General features: G+C 42.6%; 1 protein-coding gene and 1 pseudogene across 1 annotated transcript; both read right to left on the reverse strand.

Moving 5' to 3' along the window:
- Positions 1-6,294: 6,294 nt before the first annotated feature.
- Positions 6,295-8,351, reverse strand: LOC101716958 (ADP-ribosylation factor-like protein 4A; annotated as a pseudogene).
- An 8,383-nt stretch (positions 8,352-16,734) lies between these two features.
- On the reverse strand, positions 16,735-17,762 carry Or10v1 (olfactory receptor family 10 subfamily V member 1). The gene has a single exon (XM_004869721.2). The coding sequence runs from the start codon at positions 17,760-17,762 to the stop codon at positions 16,833-16,835; it is 930 nt and encodes a 309-aa protein (XP_004869778.1). The 3' UTR covers positions 16,735-16,832.
- Positions 17,763-18,039: the final 277 nt, after the last annotated feature.

Consider the following 18,039-nt stretch of genomic DNA (forward strand, 5'->3'; position numbering starts at 1 on the left):
CCGCAGCTGAACTTGGGCAGCCACCCTGTTTTTGTAAGAAAAGTTTTAACTGAAATACAGCCACCTTCATTTCTTGACAAATTGTCTATGGTCACTTTGGGAACAATACGAAGAGATGGAGGAAGGGAGATGGGAGGGGTGAGGAAGGGGACACAAAAAGAAGATGCGTGGGGCCAGGGATTTAGCTCAGTGGTTTCACCGCCTGCTGCGCAAGCGGAAGGACCCGAGTTCAATCCCCGGTACCAAAAAAAAAAAAAAAAAGATGTGTTATGTACTTGTGCCCACTCCCCCCCATAATGTAATCATCATGTACTGCAAACATGGACTAATAAAAATAAAAGTTGACTGCAAAAATGTGAGATATTTATTCTGGTCCTCTATGGAAAGATTTTGCTGACCTCTGATGTTACAGATCATGTTTTCTGATCATTATAATAGAAATAAATAGGGCCGGGGATGTAGCTCCATGGTTCCGGTGCCTGCCTCACAAGCGCAAGGTCCCGAGTTCGACCCCCGGTACCAAAAAAAAAAAAAAGAAAGAAATAGATTAGAAAAAAATCTTAACATTTTCACAAATTAAAAAGAAAGCTCTTACCAGGCTGGAGGTCCAGCTCGGAGGTACAGTGCTTGGCTAGCGTGTACCAGGGTCTGGGTTTGAGCCCTAATGTTGCAGATAACAATGAAACACCCAGAACGAAACACACATGTACACAAAAACCCTAATATGTGTGTGTTTATATATTTATATATTTTAAGTTGCCTCATAGGCCCCTGAACATGGAGAGAGTACAAGTTCTTTCCATAAGTGATTTTGTTTTGTTATTTGTTTTGCAGTATTAGGAGTGAAATTCAGTACTTCACAAATGCCAGGCTAGTGCTCTACCACTGACATCCCAGTCCTCACAAGTGATTCTTTTTTTTTTTTTGGTACCAGGGATCGAACTCGGGTCCTTGCACTTGCAAGGCAGGCGCTGGAACCACTGAGCTAAATCCCCGGCCCCTCCCAAGTGATTCTTTAGACCAAATCTGACACCCCTGGAGAGTCCCTGAAGCATGTAGAACAGAGCTCCCTCCTTCATGCCAGTAGGTGGAAGGGGCATTTGAAAGCTGCAGGAAGATAGCATGTCAAGAAAGTCACTACCTGGGCTGGGGATTTAGCTCAGTGGTTTCGCAGCCTGCTGCGCAAGCGCAAGGACCTGAGTTCAATCCCTGGTACCAAAAAAAAAAAAAAGTCACCACCCTGGGTTTCTTTATCTGTGCTTTCTGCAGGAGTGATTGCTAATCTGTCACAGTACTTGCAGACTGTGTTAACTTTTTGTTACTGTGACAAAATACCTGAGAAAATATAAAAGGAAAAGTTTATTTTGGCTCAGGGTTTCACAGGTTTCAGTGGATGGTCAACTTTCAGGCCTGTGCTGAGGCAGGAACATCATGGTGAAAGGGTGTGTGGTGGAGGAAAACTGCTCACCTCTTGGCAGCCAAGAAGCAGAGAAAGCAATAGAGGAAGGGGCCTGGAAAAGGACAGTGTCCAAGGGCAAATAGCCACGACTCACTCCAGTAACTAGGCTCTGCCTCCTGGGGCTCTATCACCTTCCAATAATGCCATCAACTTAGGAATTCATCAGTGGACAAACCCACTGTCGAAGTTAGAATCCTCATGATCCAATCATCCGAACACAACACCACTGAACATTGCCATGCTGGGGACCAAATCTAATGCACTGGAGCCTTTTGGAATGTATTGTTGACTTCTTTGACTAAAGAAATGAGAAGAGATCTTGTGCTTTCTCTGTCTGGTCTTTAAGAAGATCTGTAATATAGTAAGATAGCTGGCCCCTTTGCTAAAGAGATTACATGGAGAGGAAGGGGTGCGGCTGTATTCAGCTTATCAGCCATGCCAGGAAAGACCAGGTAGGTGAATGAAGCTGTATTGGTTGCTCCACACCAGCTAGGCTGGCACCCAAATATTGAGCAACTCCACTGAGTGTCATATGGAGCAGAAGAATCACTCAGCCAAGCCTTTCCTAAATTCCTGACCCATAAAATCGTATATATAATACATTTTCAGGGTTTCACTTCCGCCCTGTGGAATCCAAGCCAGGGCTGCATGCTTGGTAGCCCAGTGCCCTACTGCTGACCTACACCCCTAGTCCTAAAAGGTTGTAGTTTTAAGCCATAAAATTTTGGATTAGTTCATTACTAGTAGATAACAAGTCGGTTTAGAATGGTAATACAATGCTTGAAATAGGGAAAAAGGATTTTTTGAGCCCTTTCAGTGTTGTAATGAGCATTACCTAACAAGTCTGCCTGAATATCATTTGAAGTTCTAGTGAGAGGTCGCTTTGTTTGACTTAATGAAGAGTCAGATTCTACTAAGTTAAATACTAATTTATAGATACAAGTCGCAAAATATTTGTTCAGAGAGTGGTTTCCTTTTCGTGGAAAAGATAATCTCAAAGGGGACAGTTTTATTACACTGCAAGACACTAAGCAATGTTATATTTAAGTCCTCAGTCTTATTACATAAAGCACTTTAGTTCTTAGTTTCTTGTATCCTCTCTGAATCAGCTTTCCCAGCTTGTGTTCTCTCAGTGAAATACGTAAATCTTTGATACATGCTTGTAATATATTTGAGAGAGAATCATGTTTTTAATTCTTTGGAAATTATATTTTAGCCAACTTGTTTATATCAAGCATTTTTGCAGGCTATTCAGTTCAGTACATATTTAAGAATTGAGTATGTGAAAGATTGAGAATCTTTTGGAAGAGGTCAGGAGCTAGGGCTGGGTCGTTTATTAGGGATGAGTGAAGTGCTGATCTGTGGTATATTAGTTTCCCATTACTGCTGTAACCAGTTGCCACACACTTAGTGACCAGAAGCATCACAGATGTATTCAATGATAGTTCTGGAGATCAGAAGTCTAAAATGGGTTGCAGTACTACATTCCTTCTGGAGACTCTAGAGAATGTTTTTCTTCTTTTTCTTCTTAGCTTTTTTTCTTTGCTTCTTTTTTCAAAGCTTCTAAAGGCTATTTACACTCCTTGGCTGGTGTCCCCGTCCTCTACCACCAAGGCCACCAGCGTACATCTTCCAAACTCTGCTTCTGTAGTCACATTTTCCCTCTCCTGCCCTCCTCTTTTCCTGTGATAACACTGGGTGTACCTGATAATTGAGGATGATCTTCTGTTGTGGTCAGGGTTTGCAAGGGAATAGATTTAATATAGGGCACAACCTTTATAGGATTATTTTTATAATAGTCACCCAAAAAGTCAAATGCAAAGGAGTGGAAGAGATCTAGCCTCACATTAGAGGCCCAAAGAATCCAGCCAAGCATCTGGATCCCACAGCAGTGTCCCACACAAGTCCAGCTGAAGGCCTAGAGTCCAAGGCAGTGTCCTCCACGAGTCCAACCAGAGGCCTAGAGCCCACGGCAGTGTCTCATGCTTGTCCATATGGAGGATCTGCTCCTGGAGGCCCAAAGGCCAGCGGTGGAAGCCAGAAAACCTGCGCTAGTGGGGTGAAGGATTTGTGCCACCAGGCTGAGGGATCTGCACTGGAGCCAGGAAGTGACACAGTGCAGATCAGAGGTCCCCTGAGGAGAACAGCAGCCATTCCCAGCAACAGCGAGGCCCTGAGCTCCTCCTCCGATGAGAACAGCCAAATTCGCATCTGGAAAACCAGCCGCAGCAAGCTTCTAGAAAATCAGCAGCCCCTGATCTTCCCCTCCAGGTCTCTTTTTATGCCATTGGCAACAATCCTCAGGTGGGTTTTCCGTGCTGAGACCACACTGACTCAGTTCAGCTGGGCGTTACAAGCTGACCATTAGTTAATCCACCTCATCCTTCCATCTCAGGATCCTTAGCTTGATTCCATTCTCAAAATCCCTTTTGCCATGTCAAGTGACACACTGTACATACAAATTCTGGGAATTAGGGTGTGGATATCTTTGGGGAGCTACCACATGTAGTAAGTATGAGTTATTAGGGTACTCAGAATGATTTTTGGTAGTATAATGAGAAAACATTTTAAAGTTGAAGTATTTGTTTATGTGCTACTTGAAAATGGAAAGTAGAGGATGTCATGAGATAAACTATGAGGGACAGCAGCAGTGTGAGCCCTGGATCTGCAGAAGAGGAACGCAGGCCTTCAGTAGAGTAAGTTGGAGGGATAGCCCTCTTGCATTATCATGCAGTTAGCTATCATGTGGAGGTAAGGAATACAGTGGTTTTCCAGGGTAGATCGTGGCATTAGAAGATAAAAGGAAAAAGCCAGTTTGCACATTTTTCTTTTACTGAACTGGCAAAAGAAGGGGAAGTTTTCAGTGCTTGAATTCTGTGAGAGTTCATGGCAGGGAAAGGGCATAGGGAACAAATCCACATTATTTTTACAACCCAGGAAAAGGTCAGTGGTCCCCTCCTCCTTGGCCTGTCTCAGTGAGAATAAGTGATTGAAGATAGGGAAAAAAAGTATACATTTCTCATTCATCATTTTATTTTCACCACTTTTGCACTTAAGACTAATTGTGTCAACATTTTTGCGTTGTTCTTTTAAGGATAAACCAATATATGAAACAGGAGTGACGAAAGAAATTACTACTTGTTCATAGCAAATACTGTTTCACTCACTAAACCTTGTCCATCAAGGTCCTCCTCAAGAACCCTTTAGCATTTCCTTACTTTGCTTTCTTGTGTTTTCAGAACAGAGTCAGAGTGGCAGAATACTATACAAAATGTATTCTTGCCCATTCGACTGGCAATACTGGTAGTTGCTGCTAAGGAAATGGTATGAGGGCAGAGAAACTAAGAAGGGTTGAGTAGTAAAGAATCCACACAGGATTTTAAACAGCCTCTACTGTCTAAAGCACTGTCAAATACAGTATCTTGGCCTAAGGCTTACTGGAGCGAGCGTGTTTGTGGCATTAGACTCCCGGGCTCACTCTTACCTAAGCGGAGAGCATAGTTTAGGTTCCAGTTTCTGGCCTTTTCTTGGGGCAACTGGGTGAAGCAGAGAGGTTGCTGGATAGAAGGGACCTTGACTCTGTCTCCCTTGGGCAACCTTAGCAGAAGGAACAGAGACTGGCTCAACAAAGTGAAAACTCGTCAAAATTCCACGACCAACTGTTAAAAGTCTAGAGACATCGTATGAATAGTGCAGCGGCCCTGTAAACTACAAAGGTGTTTAAGAACTGTGGTGGGGGTGGGGATGTAGCTGAGTGGTAGACACTGGTTCCTGGAGCTGCTGGGTATTGTGGGCAGCCTAGAGGAAGGGGCTTCTGGGCCACTGTTCCACCACTCCCAGTGGCACCAATAGCACCCCCCCTCCCAAAATGAGAAGACACATAAACAAGTCTCAAAACCAGACTTCCAGATCACCTACAGCAACCCCAAAGGGAAACGAGATGGAACACTCTATACTCAACCACCTGGACTCCCCGAAATGGGAACAAAAGGGGATCTGGGAAAAATGAAATCAGAAATAATTTCTCTGATAACAGCAGAGATTGTGCCCATAGTACAAGACATGATTAATAAATCTAGAGAGGGCACAGATAAAAAAATAGAGGAGCTGAGGAACACGATGGAATCCCAACATAGGAAACAAATGGAATCCATAAAACAGATGCAAATAGATTTCCAGGGGATTAAAAACTCCATTGAAAGTCTCCATGGCAGAATGAGCCAATGTGAGGACAGAATTTCAGATATAGAAGATAAGACTGCAATTAGTGACCAGGAAAAGAAAAATTGCTTCAAAATTGTAAGGGACCACAAGAAATCAATCCAGCAGCTGCTAGACGATTCAAAGAAGAATAACATAAGACTGATTGGAGTCAATGAAGAAACAGGAGACAGTGCAGATGACATAAAAACACTGTTCACAGAAGTGATGGCAGGGACCGGGGATTTAGCTCAGTGGTTTCGCCACCTGCTCCGCAAGCGCAAGGACCTGAGTTCAATCCCCAGTACTCCCCACAAAAAAGAAGTGATGGCAGAAAACTTCCCCAGCAGGGGAAAAGAACTTGCCATACAGATAAGTGAGGCATATAGGACTTCAAATAGCCTTGATAAAAAAAAAATGTACACATAGGCATATAATTGTTAAGATTCCAGAAACCCAACAGAAGAACAAAGTTCTACAATCAGTTAGAGAAAAGAAACAAATCAATACAAAGGAAAGCCCATCAGGATCATAGCAGACCTCTCAATACAAACCCTCAAGGCAAGAAGAGCTTGGAGTGACATATTCCAAGCCCTAAAGCAAAACAGCCTCCAACCCAGATTGATGTACCCTGCAAAACTATCTTTCAAAATTGATGGAGAAATAAGATACTTTCATGACAAAGAGCACCTCAGGAACTTCATGAATACCAAACCAGCACTCCAAAAAATTTTAGACAATACCCTAGGAAAAGACAATGAGGATCACAACCCCAGGAAGCACAGCAGAATGAACCCATCAGGTGTGACAAGAAATTAAATGTAAATGGGGAGAATCCAACAAAAGAAAAAGTCATGAACTTCATCTCCCTAATGAGTGTATAATTCAATCTTGTTATTGTACTGATTAGTATTTTTCTGATTCTAGTGTTGCACACCTTTCCTTGTGCTGAACTGACACTGGTTCCTAGTGTGTGTATGGCCTTGGGTTTGATTCCCAGCACCACTGGCCCGATTCTGGCGCTATTGTTTCCCTCATTTTTTTTTTCACTCTTCAGTGTTTTATTTCACTAACTTTAGGTTGCATTTCCACAATTCTCTTCTGGTCAATGTACTATCCTTGCTTGGCTTCCCAAAATGTAGTATGAAAAGATTTGTGGAGTAGGGAAAAGACACCACTTTAAAAAGCATTGCCTTTGCTCACCTTCCACAAGGCAGCAGAGCTGGGCATCTGATTGTTCAACAAAACAAAGCTTTCATCATATCCAGGAGGGCAAACAGGCAAACCAGGCTGCAGATACTCCTGCATTTGGCTGACTCAGACCAGAGAAAACCCACTCCACACAGATATATAAAGTACTGACATTCACCATCTCTTTTTCAGTTGCTGCAACATTTTTCTTCTTGGGATGATCATATCATGTAGTCTTTGAACTCTTCCCTTGAATCCATCTCCTGTGATTGCTCAGGTAGGCTGCAAATGCCAAGGAGTTGATGAGCTCTGTTCCCTCATTGCTAACAATTTCTCAATCTCTGTGAGTTCTTCAGATCTTGTTAGCGATAATGATAAGTACAGGAACTCCTTGATTTTCAGATATTCTAGTTATCTTATGATGTTCAGTTTTGGCTTCTTCCATCCCTTCAACATCAACTGAGTCCACAAAAAACACGAGGCCACCTGAGTCTCTGGTGTAGGACTTCCACACTGGCCTCAATTTCTCTTGCTCACCTACATCCCAGAAGTGAAAAGTGACTGTTTTAGGTTTTCCAAAGTCACTTTGCTTTTTTCATGGTAAAGGCTTTGGTAGGTACAACATTTAAAGATTCATTCAACTGCAACCTGTAGAAGGCGACAAGGGATGAGCCCCGCAGGTTCGAGAGATGGATGGCACCTGGCACCCAGCACCAAGCACTAAGGATGCTCGCCCCACCCCGCCCTCCCTGCCAGTTTCCCTCACTTATTGGCTGACATTTAAGGCAGGAACATTTTGATTGGAGGAGAGACATCGGTATCATGGTTTTATTTGATTTCTTCTCTATTCACTGAATTAGGATACCTATAATGTAAAATACAGCATAGTCAGAAATTTGATGTTTAATTTTGGGGGATTTGCACTTGTCTGCTGCACATAACAAACCATCCTGGATTTAGCAGATAAATTACAACAGTGATTTATTCCACTAATGCTTCTACAAATTAGCCCAGACAGAAGAGGATGGCTGCTCTCCACTCTAGGGGCCGTCAGCGGGAGGCTGAGCAGAGATGGGGCACTGACTGTAGAGCTTTCTCTAGACCATTAGAAATGAGTCAGGATGGAGTAGAACCTCAAAGAGCAACTAGAGAATTTAACACAACCAGGGTCTTGATTCAGGTGCTTTGTTTGTTCTGGCTCTCACACCGATGCTGATTCTAACAGCACCGTGGACAAAGTCACCTGAAGCCACATGCGTTTTGCTAATTACTGCTTGGACCTGGACCGAGCTTGTCCATACAAGAAGGGAGGTGGACATCAGTAGCATTTGAGGATTGTTTTTTTTTTTTTGGTACTGGGGATCAAACTTGGGTCCTTGCACTTGCGCAGCAGGCGGCGAAACCACTGAGCTAAATCCCCAGCCCGCATTTGAGGATTCTGAAAGACCCGAATTCATAAAATTAATTTTTCCCTGCCAACAAGAAAATGTACCCACCTCATGTGGAAATGTGTGCTACGATGCACTGGGGGCAGGATTGTAAATTAAGAGCATCGGATGTAAGATTCCTATATTTGTCAGTAATGTCTCACCGGATTTTATTTGCAAAAATCAATTTGGCTTCTCTTTCCATCCCTGAACTGGGAAAATTCTTTAGAGATCTGTTCCTGTGGGAAGATGAGAGTGACATGACCTGCTGAAGATGGTGGAGAGTGAACAGATGCCCAGCAGCAGCTCAAGGACAGTTTGTTACAGATGTCTCATGCTCTTTCAATGTGCATGCGTTATCGCATTTAATTTTCCTAAGCAGGTCAGCAGGTAAGAAGTTAGATATTATCTCCCTGTGCTGGGTGGGCACAGGGTTACCAACTCACCGATTGTCTCAGTGACTTAGAGGTGGAAGAGAGGCTAGCAGTTAGAGCTCTTTGTACCTGTCAGTGATCACCCAAACCTTGGCCTTACTCTGCTCACAGGACCACGAAGTAGCTGTGATCTGTCACCGACACACCTGCTGAACTCAGGACAAAACAACAAATGTCTCTCCCCAAGCTGAAGCCTTCGTGTATATGAAAGGAGGCCCAAAGGATGCCAGAAGAAAAGACAAAGGGAGCGCCACTTGGAACTCCTAGCTCAACCCCTGGATCTACAAGGTTCCTACTCTAAAAATACTACTGATTCAATTCAAAATTATGTGGATGAGACTCAGATGAGCCTATTAGGAGTTCAGATCTATTCATAATTAAAACTGAGTTTTATTATGCTGGCCAGCATTGTTCCCTGGCTGAATATATATATATATATTCATATGAATACATGTATATAGCCACCGCCTGGCTCCACTATTTACCAGCTGTGTGATCTCCACAACTTAATCTCTATGAACTTTGGCTTCCTCGACTTCACAGTGCAAATATTATTAATATCTGTGCCTTTAAGTTGTACAGACTCCATGAAGTAATGACTGTAAAATTATTTGCATAGGGCTGGGGATGTCGCTCAGTGGCACCATGCTTGCCTGGGAAGTGCAAGGTCCTGAATTCTATCCTCGGTACAAAAAAAAATATCTGTACAGTGTCTGGTGTTGGTAAGTGTTCATTAAAAGCCAGCTGATACCATCACTGATTTTCTAAATAGCTGTACTAATGCCCCTCTGTGTTCTTTTGATATAGTTTATAAAACCCCTGATGATCCCTGTACAGTAGCATGCCGTCCTGCAGTGGTTACCTCCACAGGGCAAAGTGTGTCTTACATCCTCACACCAGTCTCACAAGGGTGAGATTATTATTGCCATTTTCAGACGAGTCAGTAGAACATCACTCAGGCTGCAGAATGTGTTCAGCGTCCACAGTGCGTGAGCCTCAGCTGAAGTCTAGATTATTATGACTTGAAATCCTTGCTGTTTCATCTTAGTAAGCTGCTGTTGGTCGGGACTGTGATATAGTAATTGCTACTTCTCTTTACAGATATTGAGCTACAGTAATTTTGTTAGACCTTTCTAGTAATGTGCTCCCCCTCCCTTTGTCTTTTTCATCCTGAATATTTCTTGGTCATACATTTATAACTCATAGAGGGGATCATTTTCAGGGTTACATGGCTCATAAAATGTCTTTGTCATAATTAGTGAGATGCTCCTTTTTCAGTTTAAAAAATCAGATTTAGCAAGTTGTTTCTCAATAACAGAGCAACCATGAAGCCTTTTTGGGTCAAGTATACTGATCAAATTTTGAACATAAGTAATAGAAAAATGGAATTTTTAATAGTAATAAATATGAACTCAAGCTAACAGGAAATCAGTTTCTTATAAATCATTTACAAATTCTTGTTTTCATGAAAAGGAATTTTTATGAATATTTTACTGCATATCTGTTATAGTATTTCTTTCTTTCTTTTTTTTTTTTGGTACCAGGGATCGAACTCCAGTCTTTGCGCTTGCGCAGCAGGCGGCAAAACCACTGAGCTAAATCCCCAGCCCTTCAGTTATACATTTTTATAATGGCTATAGTCGTTCACTTTCTTTTTAATTTTTATAGTGTTTAGTATTTGCCACTATCATTGAATGCAATAGTTCTCCAATTTTTAAAAAGTCTGGGATCCTTTTGGAAATGTGATATTTACAAGAGCTTGACTATTCAGATAAGCACAGGCATGTAGGTAGCTGAGGAATTTTTATACAAGTTCAGAAGGTTCATGAAGCCCATCTTTGAACTCCAGGTTATAAACCCGTAGCAGGAAAAGGAAAAAATAAGCATGACTGTTTATTCCAGACTGAGGACTAGCAAAGCAGCTGTGAAAGAAGTGTAAAAATAGAGCATATTTCAAAAATCTCCATCCAGTTACCTACTCAACATCTCCACCATTTGGATACCGAGGGAAGTCAGTTTCCTCCTCCCACCCCTCGCCAGTTACTGGCGCTGCCACCTCCCTGCCCCTCAGTCCCTCGGCCAGCTGGCTCTCAGCTTTACCTCCATCATGCATTCTATGGCCGTCAGAGTCTCTTCCTCTCTCTTGCCGCCTGTTTAGTCCAGGCCGTGTGGACAGGTTGAGAGAATGCCTCAAAAAGAGATGACACAAAAACTGACCCTTGGAAAGGCATTTCAAAGTCATCCAGGTAAGCCTGCTGAGAGGCAGGGTGGCCTCAGCTCCGCACGCACGAAGCAGAATGGGCAGCGTGTCTGCAGTGGGCAGAGATCTTCCTCTCTTCTCTTCCTTTCCTTCCCTTCCTGAACAGTTCCGTCCCCAAGCCAGTAAGTGTCAGGAGCACGGTGCAGGGGAAAGTTGCTTGTTTGTTTGTTCATTTGTTTCACTTTAGCCTACTGATAGAAAGCTGAGTTTGATGACCACAAATAGTGGAGGAACTTTACATACAAAAATGGTCATTATTTTTATTATTTAAAAACTGGAAAAGCCTGAAATGTTTAGTTTGGGAGGTTTGATTGTCTCTATGAACAGCTCTCGCATGGTGCATAATAAACTAAGCCTAAACCCAGTAGCTTGAAAGCATTTATTTTTTATTTTATTTTTTATTTTTTTTGGTATCGGGGATTGAACTCGGGACCTTGTGCCTGCGAGGCAGGCACTGGAACCTCTGAGCTAAACCCCAGGCCCATTTCTTGTTTATTTATGTGCCTATTTATTCAGGTTATTTGCGTCAACAGGGGTGGCCTGGTCCTGGGCTGAGGGTTGGCTGGGCTTGGCTGCAGACTTCAGCTGTGCTCAGGTCTGCTGCGCGTGTCATTCCAGGGCCCCTCTGCAGGGTCAGCTGCTTCCTGGGTCATGCTGTTCTTTAGGTATGGAAGGAGAGTTACCCAACGAAGCAGCCACATCTGAAGCCTTGCTCTTGTTGTGTCAGGTCACATTCCACTGCTAAAAGAGAGGGAGTCCTGTGACCAAGGCCCACATGAATGAAGCTGGGCTGGGTACCCTGTACCCTCTGGGACTTTGGACGGTTACATGGCCAGAGGGAGAGAGTGAAGTATTGAGAACAACCATTGAAATTAATGGCACATTTTACAGTCACGTGATAGGGTGTTTTTCTTTTTTAAAACTCTTTTTATTGTAGATGATATCAAAATATTAAAGTAGGAAGAATAAATGAACCCCCATGTACCCAGCATTCAGCCTCAACCTTCAACAATTATTGACTCTTGGCTATGGGTCTTGCATCTGTCTTCCACTTACTCTCCTGAATTGGGTTCTCTCAAGCTCTAAATATCACATTCTTAAGGATTTATCTCTGTCACAGGTTATTTATTTATTTATTTGTTTTTGGTACCAGGGATCGAACTCGGGTCCTTGCGCTTGCACAGTAGGCAGCGAAACCACTGAGCTAAATCCCCGGCCCTGTCACAGGTCATTTTTTTAAAGCATAACCACAACTCCTTGAAGAAATAATTGTTTTGAGAAGACCATAACCAGCTGCCCAGTTATACAAACTATGTCAACAATTAACTTGTAATGACAGAGGAGATGAATACACATTCAAGTGAAAGAGGCGAGTATGACAACTACGTTAAAGACAGACCGTCCAAGAGATGAAGCAGAAATTTAACAAACTATTAATAATTTGCTCACTGATGATATTAGTAACAGTTGTTCATCGGTGCTGATTCCTGTTGCCAGCTCACCAGACAGGACACAGAAAGTAGACAGAGAGAGACATTTGCCATCAGAGGACGTCGGGGACGTTGTCCCAACCCACAGAAGCTAGGCATACTTCTCTGTCGCCAACTGTGGAAAATATAACACCAAGCTAGCATCATTTTGATTTTGAGACTCAAGTACTAAGAACAATATTTTGTAAATAAAAACTTACTACATAAATGTAAAATATTATTTCTTAGACCAGATTCTTATCTAGGACTTGAATGCTGATGACCATAGTGGGATGTTCTAGACAGCAGGCTGTGGGAAATTGTCCTGGTCTCTGGGTTCATACGGTCCTTTGGGAAGGCCATGGGGCTGAGCGATGACTTGGCTTCCAGTCTTGTGCTGCCTCTAGCTAGCCTTGTCCCAGGGTGCCTCCTGCTAACTTCTCTTCTCTCTTCTCTTCCTCCTCCTCTTCCTCCTCTTCTCTTCTTCTGCTCTATGTCTCTGTCTCTCTGTCTTTTCTCTCCTCCCTCCCTCCTTCCCTTCCTCCCCAAATACAGCAAAATAAAGATCTTAGGTTAGATCATCCTAAGGGCTCTCCATCTGTGACATCAGGAGGGCCATCCAGAGCACTGGAACCAGTAAGGGGGTTCTCACAGAAGTCGTAAGGCCACATTTGCTCACGGTCGCTAGACTGATTGGGTGAATATTCATGCAGTCTGTGCAAACCTACTGCAAGAAGGTGCATGGTTGAAATGTGAGATCTGAGTTTTCACTAAGCAGATGGCAGAGCAGGTCATGGGTTTCATACTGAGAACCATGTAGTTCACACAAACAGATACTTTGGAACACAGGCTGCCTTCAGCGTGAGCTGGACTTAATTAGAACATTTAAGAGTGAGTTGAAATTCTGCCTCTTGCCCTTACTAGCTGGATGACTTTGGGTAAATCCTCTAACCATGTTGATGCTCCATTTCCCAATCTGTATAGAGTGTGTATTATAATTTTAGTTTCATAGAGGTGCTGATGAAAATAGTAAAATGATAATGTTCTTGGACAAGCTTTGCATGTGTACACATGTGGCTTGTTATTACCTTGATGTCCAAGGGGCGTGTTGCCGAAGAAACACCATTGCCTGTTTCCCTTCATCTTAGTCAATGAAGCTGATAAAGGGAATTATCAAGGGGTATAGGTATTTTAAAAAGGAAACAAAAGAAATAATTAGTTTCAAAACTTAGACACTAGCCGGACATGGAGGCTGCGGTTTTGAATGTTGACATTGCAACAAGAGATTTGTCAAGAGACCACGCCTGAAGCATAAAGATCATCCACTCCACAGATGCATTACCTAGGGGCTTGTTACATGAAGCAAGTGCCTTTGGGGACATACATGAGGGCATGACATAATAATTCTCCACTGACAGTGTGTGGCCTTTAGGCATAATCGTGAGGCTCAAGAATAAAGCTGAACTTCTGTCAAGTTAATTCTAACAATAGGAACTCAGTAGACTGGAAACAAGAAGCATCCTTAAATAAAGGATGGCAGCTCTCAAATATTAGAGAAATTGCTAACATCAATAACACCAGCTTCAAAGCAAGAGCAAGTTAGAAATTTACAAAATTTTCCGAGTGAAGATGTATCTATTTTAAACAATTGAACGCGAGCCCTTCACAGTAAGCCACATCCCCAGCCCTTTTAATTTTTTTACTTTGAGACAGGGTCTCACTAAGTCACTTAGTTGTCCAGGTAGGGCTTGAACTTTGCATCCTCCTGCCTCAGCCTCCCTGAGCGCTGAGATTACAGGCATCCAGAAGCATTCCTGGCAGGAACATACAGTCTTTATGAGAAATAAGATGCATATTTCCTAAGAGGTAATGTATTTCTTGGTGATGGATCACCTGGGTCCATTAAGTGCTACCCACTGTTAAAGACATTCAGAGGTGAATGATGTAGTTTTCATTTCCAAAGCATTCACAACTAATAAAGCATTTCTTTTCCCTTCCAGGTGAAGGGCAGATACAAAGTACACATACAACTTTTACAGGGTTTCAAAACAGTAAGATAGCCATCTCAATTCTAACCCCTAGTAAAATTCTGGAGGATCTGAATGGTTAAGTTGATTAAACAGATAATTTGTAAGCATTTTGAAAAGACTAGCAATTACTAAGACTCCATATGAAGTGACCCATGCTAAATCATGTCAAATTCATCTCATTTTAAAAATAAGGCTCTTCATGGCTAGATTTCTAAAGTGCTGTAGTGTAATTTAGTTATATGAAAACATTTGTTTGGATGGTATCCTTATGGAAGAGATGGTTAATTATAGATTAGATGGTGGATCTGTTTATTGTTTCCTGCAAAATAAACGATTCTAAACAATGGCTTAAAATATCAGTCATTTATTTGCCCCGGATTCTGGTGTGGGGTGTGTTGGTCTTGCTGGAGTTACTACTATGGGTAAAGCTGTCTGGTACATGAGGTCCAGGTGGTCTTGAAAACATCAGCTTGGACTGCTTATCTTACTCTTTGGGATGTCATCCTTGCGGATACATCCTTCATGTATGACTGTGAGACATGACAGTCCCCAAGGTGGTGTGTGTAAAGCTATGCTTTGCTGATTCCCGTTGGTTGAAGCAAGTCACGTGGTCATCCCTAGAGGGATGGGAGGGGCTCGGTGAAGGCATAGGCATAAGGAGGTGGGACTTGGCGAGGGCTGTAATTCTCGAAATCCGCCATGGCATGAAGTGAACAGATATCTAATTGAACAATTCCTGAAGAGGAGGACTATAAGACACTCTGTCTTCATGCTGTCCCACTGCACACCTTGGTCAATGATTTGGCAAAAGAAATAAAATACAACTGTAATTTGATCATGATGTAAACTATGATGAATAAAACAGAGCCTCAGAATGACTTTTGCATTACTTGGCCTAAACCAGTAAAACTCAATTTATCAATGATAAATAAAGTCTTAAGTTTATGCTACTAAAAAATAAATTATGGTCAGATAGATCTAAAAGTAATGCAAAAACTGTATGGAGCTTCATTTGATACCAGATTTATGAGTGTAAAATAACAAGATGAATTAATAGAAATTCAGCTGATAGGTCTTGAAAAGTAACAGTTCCTCAGAACAAAATCTCAGCACGCTGTAGTTATTTCTGGGTGAAAGTTTGTAGAAAGTGATGAAATTAGAGGAAATCTAGAAGGTGGCTAGTGTGAGACCTCAAACAACCTCCCAGAGGAAGAGTTGGAGTTGCTCTAGAGGAGAGAGGGGCGAAGACGTGTAGAAGATATAAAGTCTGCCCTGATACGTTTGCAGAGCTGTCCTGAGGGTAAACTTGGGACCAAAGGAAAAAAATTGTTTGTAGATAGACTTTTGCTCAAGATAAGATGGAGTACTTCAACAGCTTGAATTATCCAGTAAGGAATGGAACATTTAAGAGTTAATAATTTCTTTCCTTGGAAGAGTCTCGCCTTGGGAGCTTATCCAAGTTACTACAGAAGACTCTTGGAAAATGTAAGATTCAGCGATGTCCACTTTATCTTCCCTGATTTCACTTATTAAATTAAATAACATTTCCTTTACTATTATCCTTTGTATCATAGGGATGCTCTTCAAAAGTTATGGACACTGCTGTGAGTTTTCATTTTGGTTAACAAAACAAGAAATGCTAAAGGAAAGTTCCCTTTCACATTGTACTGTAGTCTTTTTTTCTTTTCATTTTTTGCCACTTAGTACAGATTGGCCAATATTTTAGAACATAGCATTGTGACATTGAAATGATGACACGTAGAACCTTCTAGTTCAGCCTGGCCACTTCAGAAATGAGGAACTGGAGTGGAGAAGTGGAGGCTCGCCTGGGGTTCTGAACTATGCCAATGGCAGAATGAGTCTGTACCAGAAGATTGGTGGAGAGAGCTCGGTCTCCAGATTTCTAGGCACGGTGTGTTCTCATCCTGGACACAGCTTTTGTTAGCGATTTTAGTTTGCTTTTCTGAAAAATGAAGATGGTGATATTTACTATGGGTTATAAACTAGATAATCCATTTAAAGTGCCTAGTGTGTAGTAGCTCTCCCATAAACTTTGATTCTCCTCTTTTCATTCTTTTGTAGGACATCATATTGCCTTATGTGACATAGCTTTATTTTCAGGAAAACAATACTATTAGTTTTTTCTGATAGTCCCAAAATATCAGGTCACATATCTAAGTTTGCTCATTACATTCTTGTCTTATGCATGTCACCACAGCATAATTACTTTGATTTTTATTTACTTAAGTTTTTGAAGAGCTGGGATCAAACTCAGGACCTTGAACATTCTAGACCCTACATAGTTATGAATAACATGGCATTTCACCATCAGAAGGGCCTCCATTTCAGAAAATCACAGGATCTAGAACTTTCTCAGTGCTTTCTTTAGGGCCTCTTTCAGTTCCTTGTTCCTCATACTGTAGATCAAGGGGTTTAAAACGGGGGTGATAAAAGTGTAGACCACGGACACAAGCCGACCCATCTCAGGAGAGTAGCTGGAACGGGGGGACAAGTAGATAAAGCTGGTGCAGCCGTACTGCAGGAGGACCACTGAGAGGTGGGCAGAGCAGGTGGAGCAGGCGCGGTGGCGCCCTTCGGCCGAGCGCATCTGCACAATGGCTGCCATGATGAAGCCATAGGAGATGCAGATCAGCAGGAGAGGGATGCTCAGGGCGATGAAGCTGATGACATACAGGGCCATCATATGCACACGTGTGTCCGCACAAGCCAAGCGCATGACTGCAGGCATGTCGCAGTAGAAGTGGTAGATCTCATTGTTGTGGCAGAAGGGGAGGTGGAAGATTAAAATGGTCAGTGGCAGCGACAGCAGGAACCCGAGCACCAGGCACCCTGCCATCAGCTCCACACACAAGGACCAGTGCATGATGAGAGTGTATCTCAGTGGCTGGCAGATGGCGACCAACCGATCATACGCCATGACTGCCAGCAGGACACAATCTGCTCCTCCCAAGAAGACGAAGAAAAACATTTGGGTTCCACAGCCTGCGAGGGAAACAGGAGTTTTTCCCATCGAGAGAAGGTTTGCCAGGGCTAGAGGTGCGATGGAAGATGTGTAGAAGATTTCCAGAACTGCCAAGTTGGCTAGGAAGAAGTACATGGGGACGTGGAGGGAAGGGCTGGTCTGGACAACGACAGCAACCGTGGCATTGCCGCTAAGGCTGGTCAGGTACATCAGCAAGAAGGGCACAAAGATGGCCTTCTGCACCTCAGGGTCAGGTGAGAATGGACGAAAGAAGAATTGTACCTCTGCAGTTGCATTTACTGCCTCCATGGGTCGTTATTGGACCTACCAAGAAGGAAAATGACATGGGTCTCAAGGCACCTCACATTTAATGAGATGTTTTTCCAGTTCTTCTGTTCAATGTTAGAGCAGTTCCTGAAGGTCCTTGGCAATGACATATATAATTTCATTTTAGAAGTTATATAATATTAAAATTTATGCTTGCCACCCATTCATCTTTCCTCTCTTAGCCCCAAGTACCAAGGACTTAAAAGTCTTCGGCATGGTGGGGACTTCAGTAATTCTTGATTTAATCCCAATCCCTGAA

The sequence above is a fragment of the Heterocephalus glaber genome, unplaced genomic scaffold, assembly GCF_053883595.1.
Source record: "Heterocephalus glaber isolate CG9 unplaced genomic scaffold, H.glaber_assembly_v1.0 deba00001805, whole genome shotgun sequence".
NCBI classification, from domain to species: Eukaryota; Metazoa; Chordata; class Mammalia; order Rodentia; family Bathyergidae; genus Heterocephalus; species Heterocephalus glaber.

Bases quoted from the DNA above. Each gene is read 5' to 3' on its own strand.
- Or10v1 (XM_004869721.2), bottom strand. From the start codon at position 17,762: ATGGAGGCAGTAAATGCAACTGCAGAGGTACAATTCTTCTTTCGTCCA.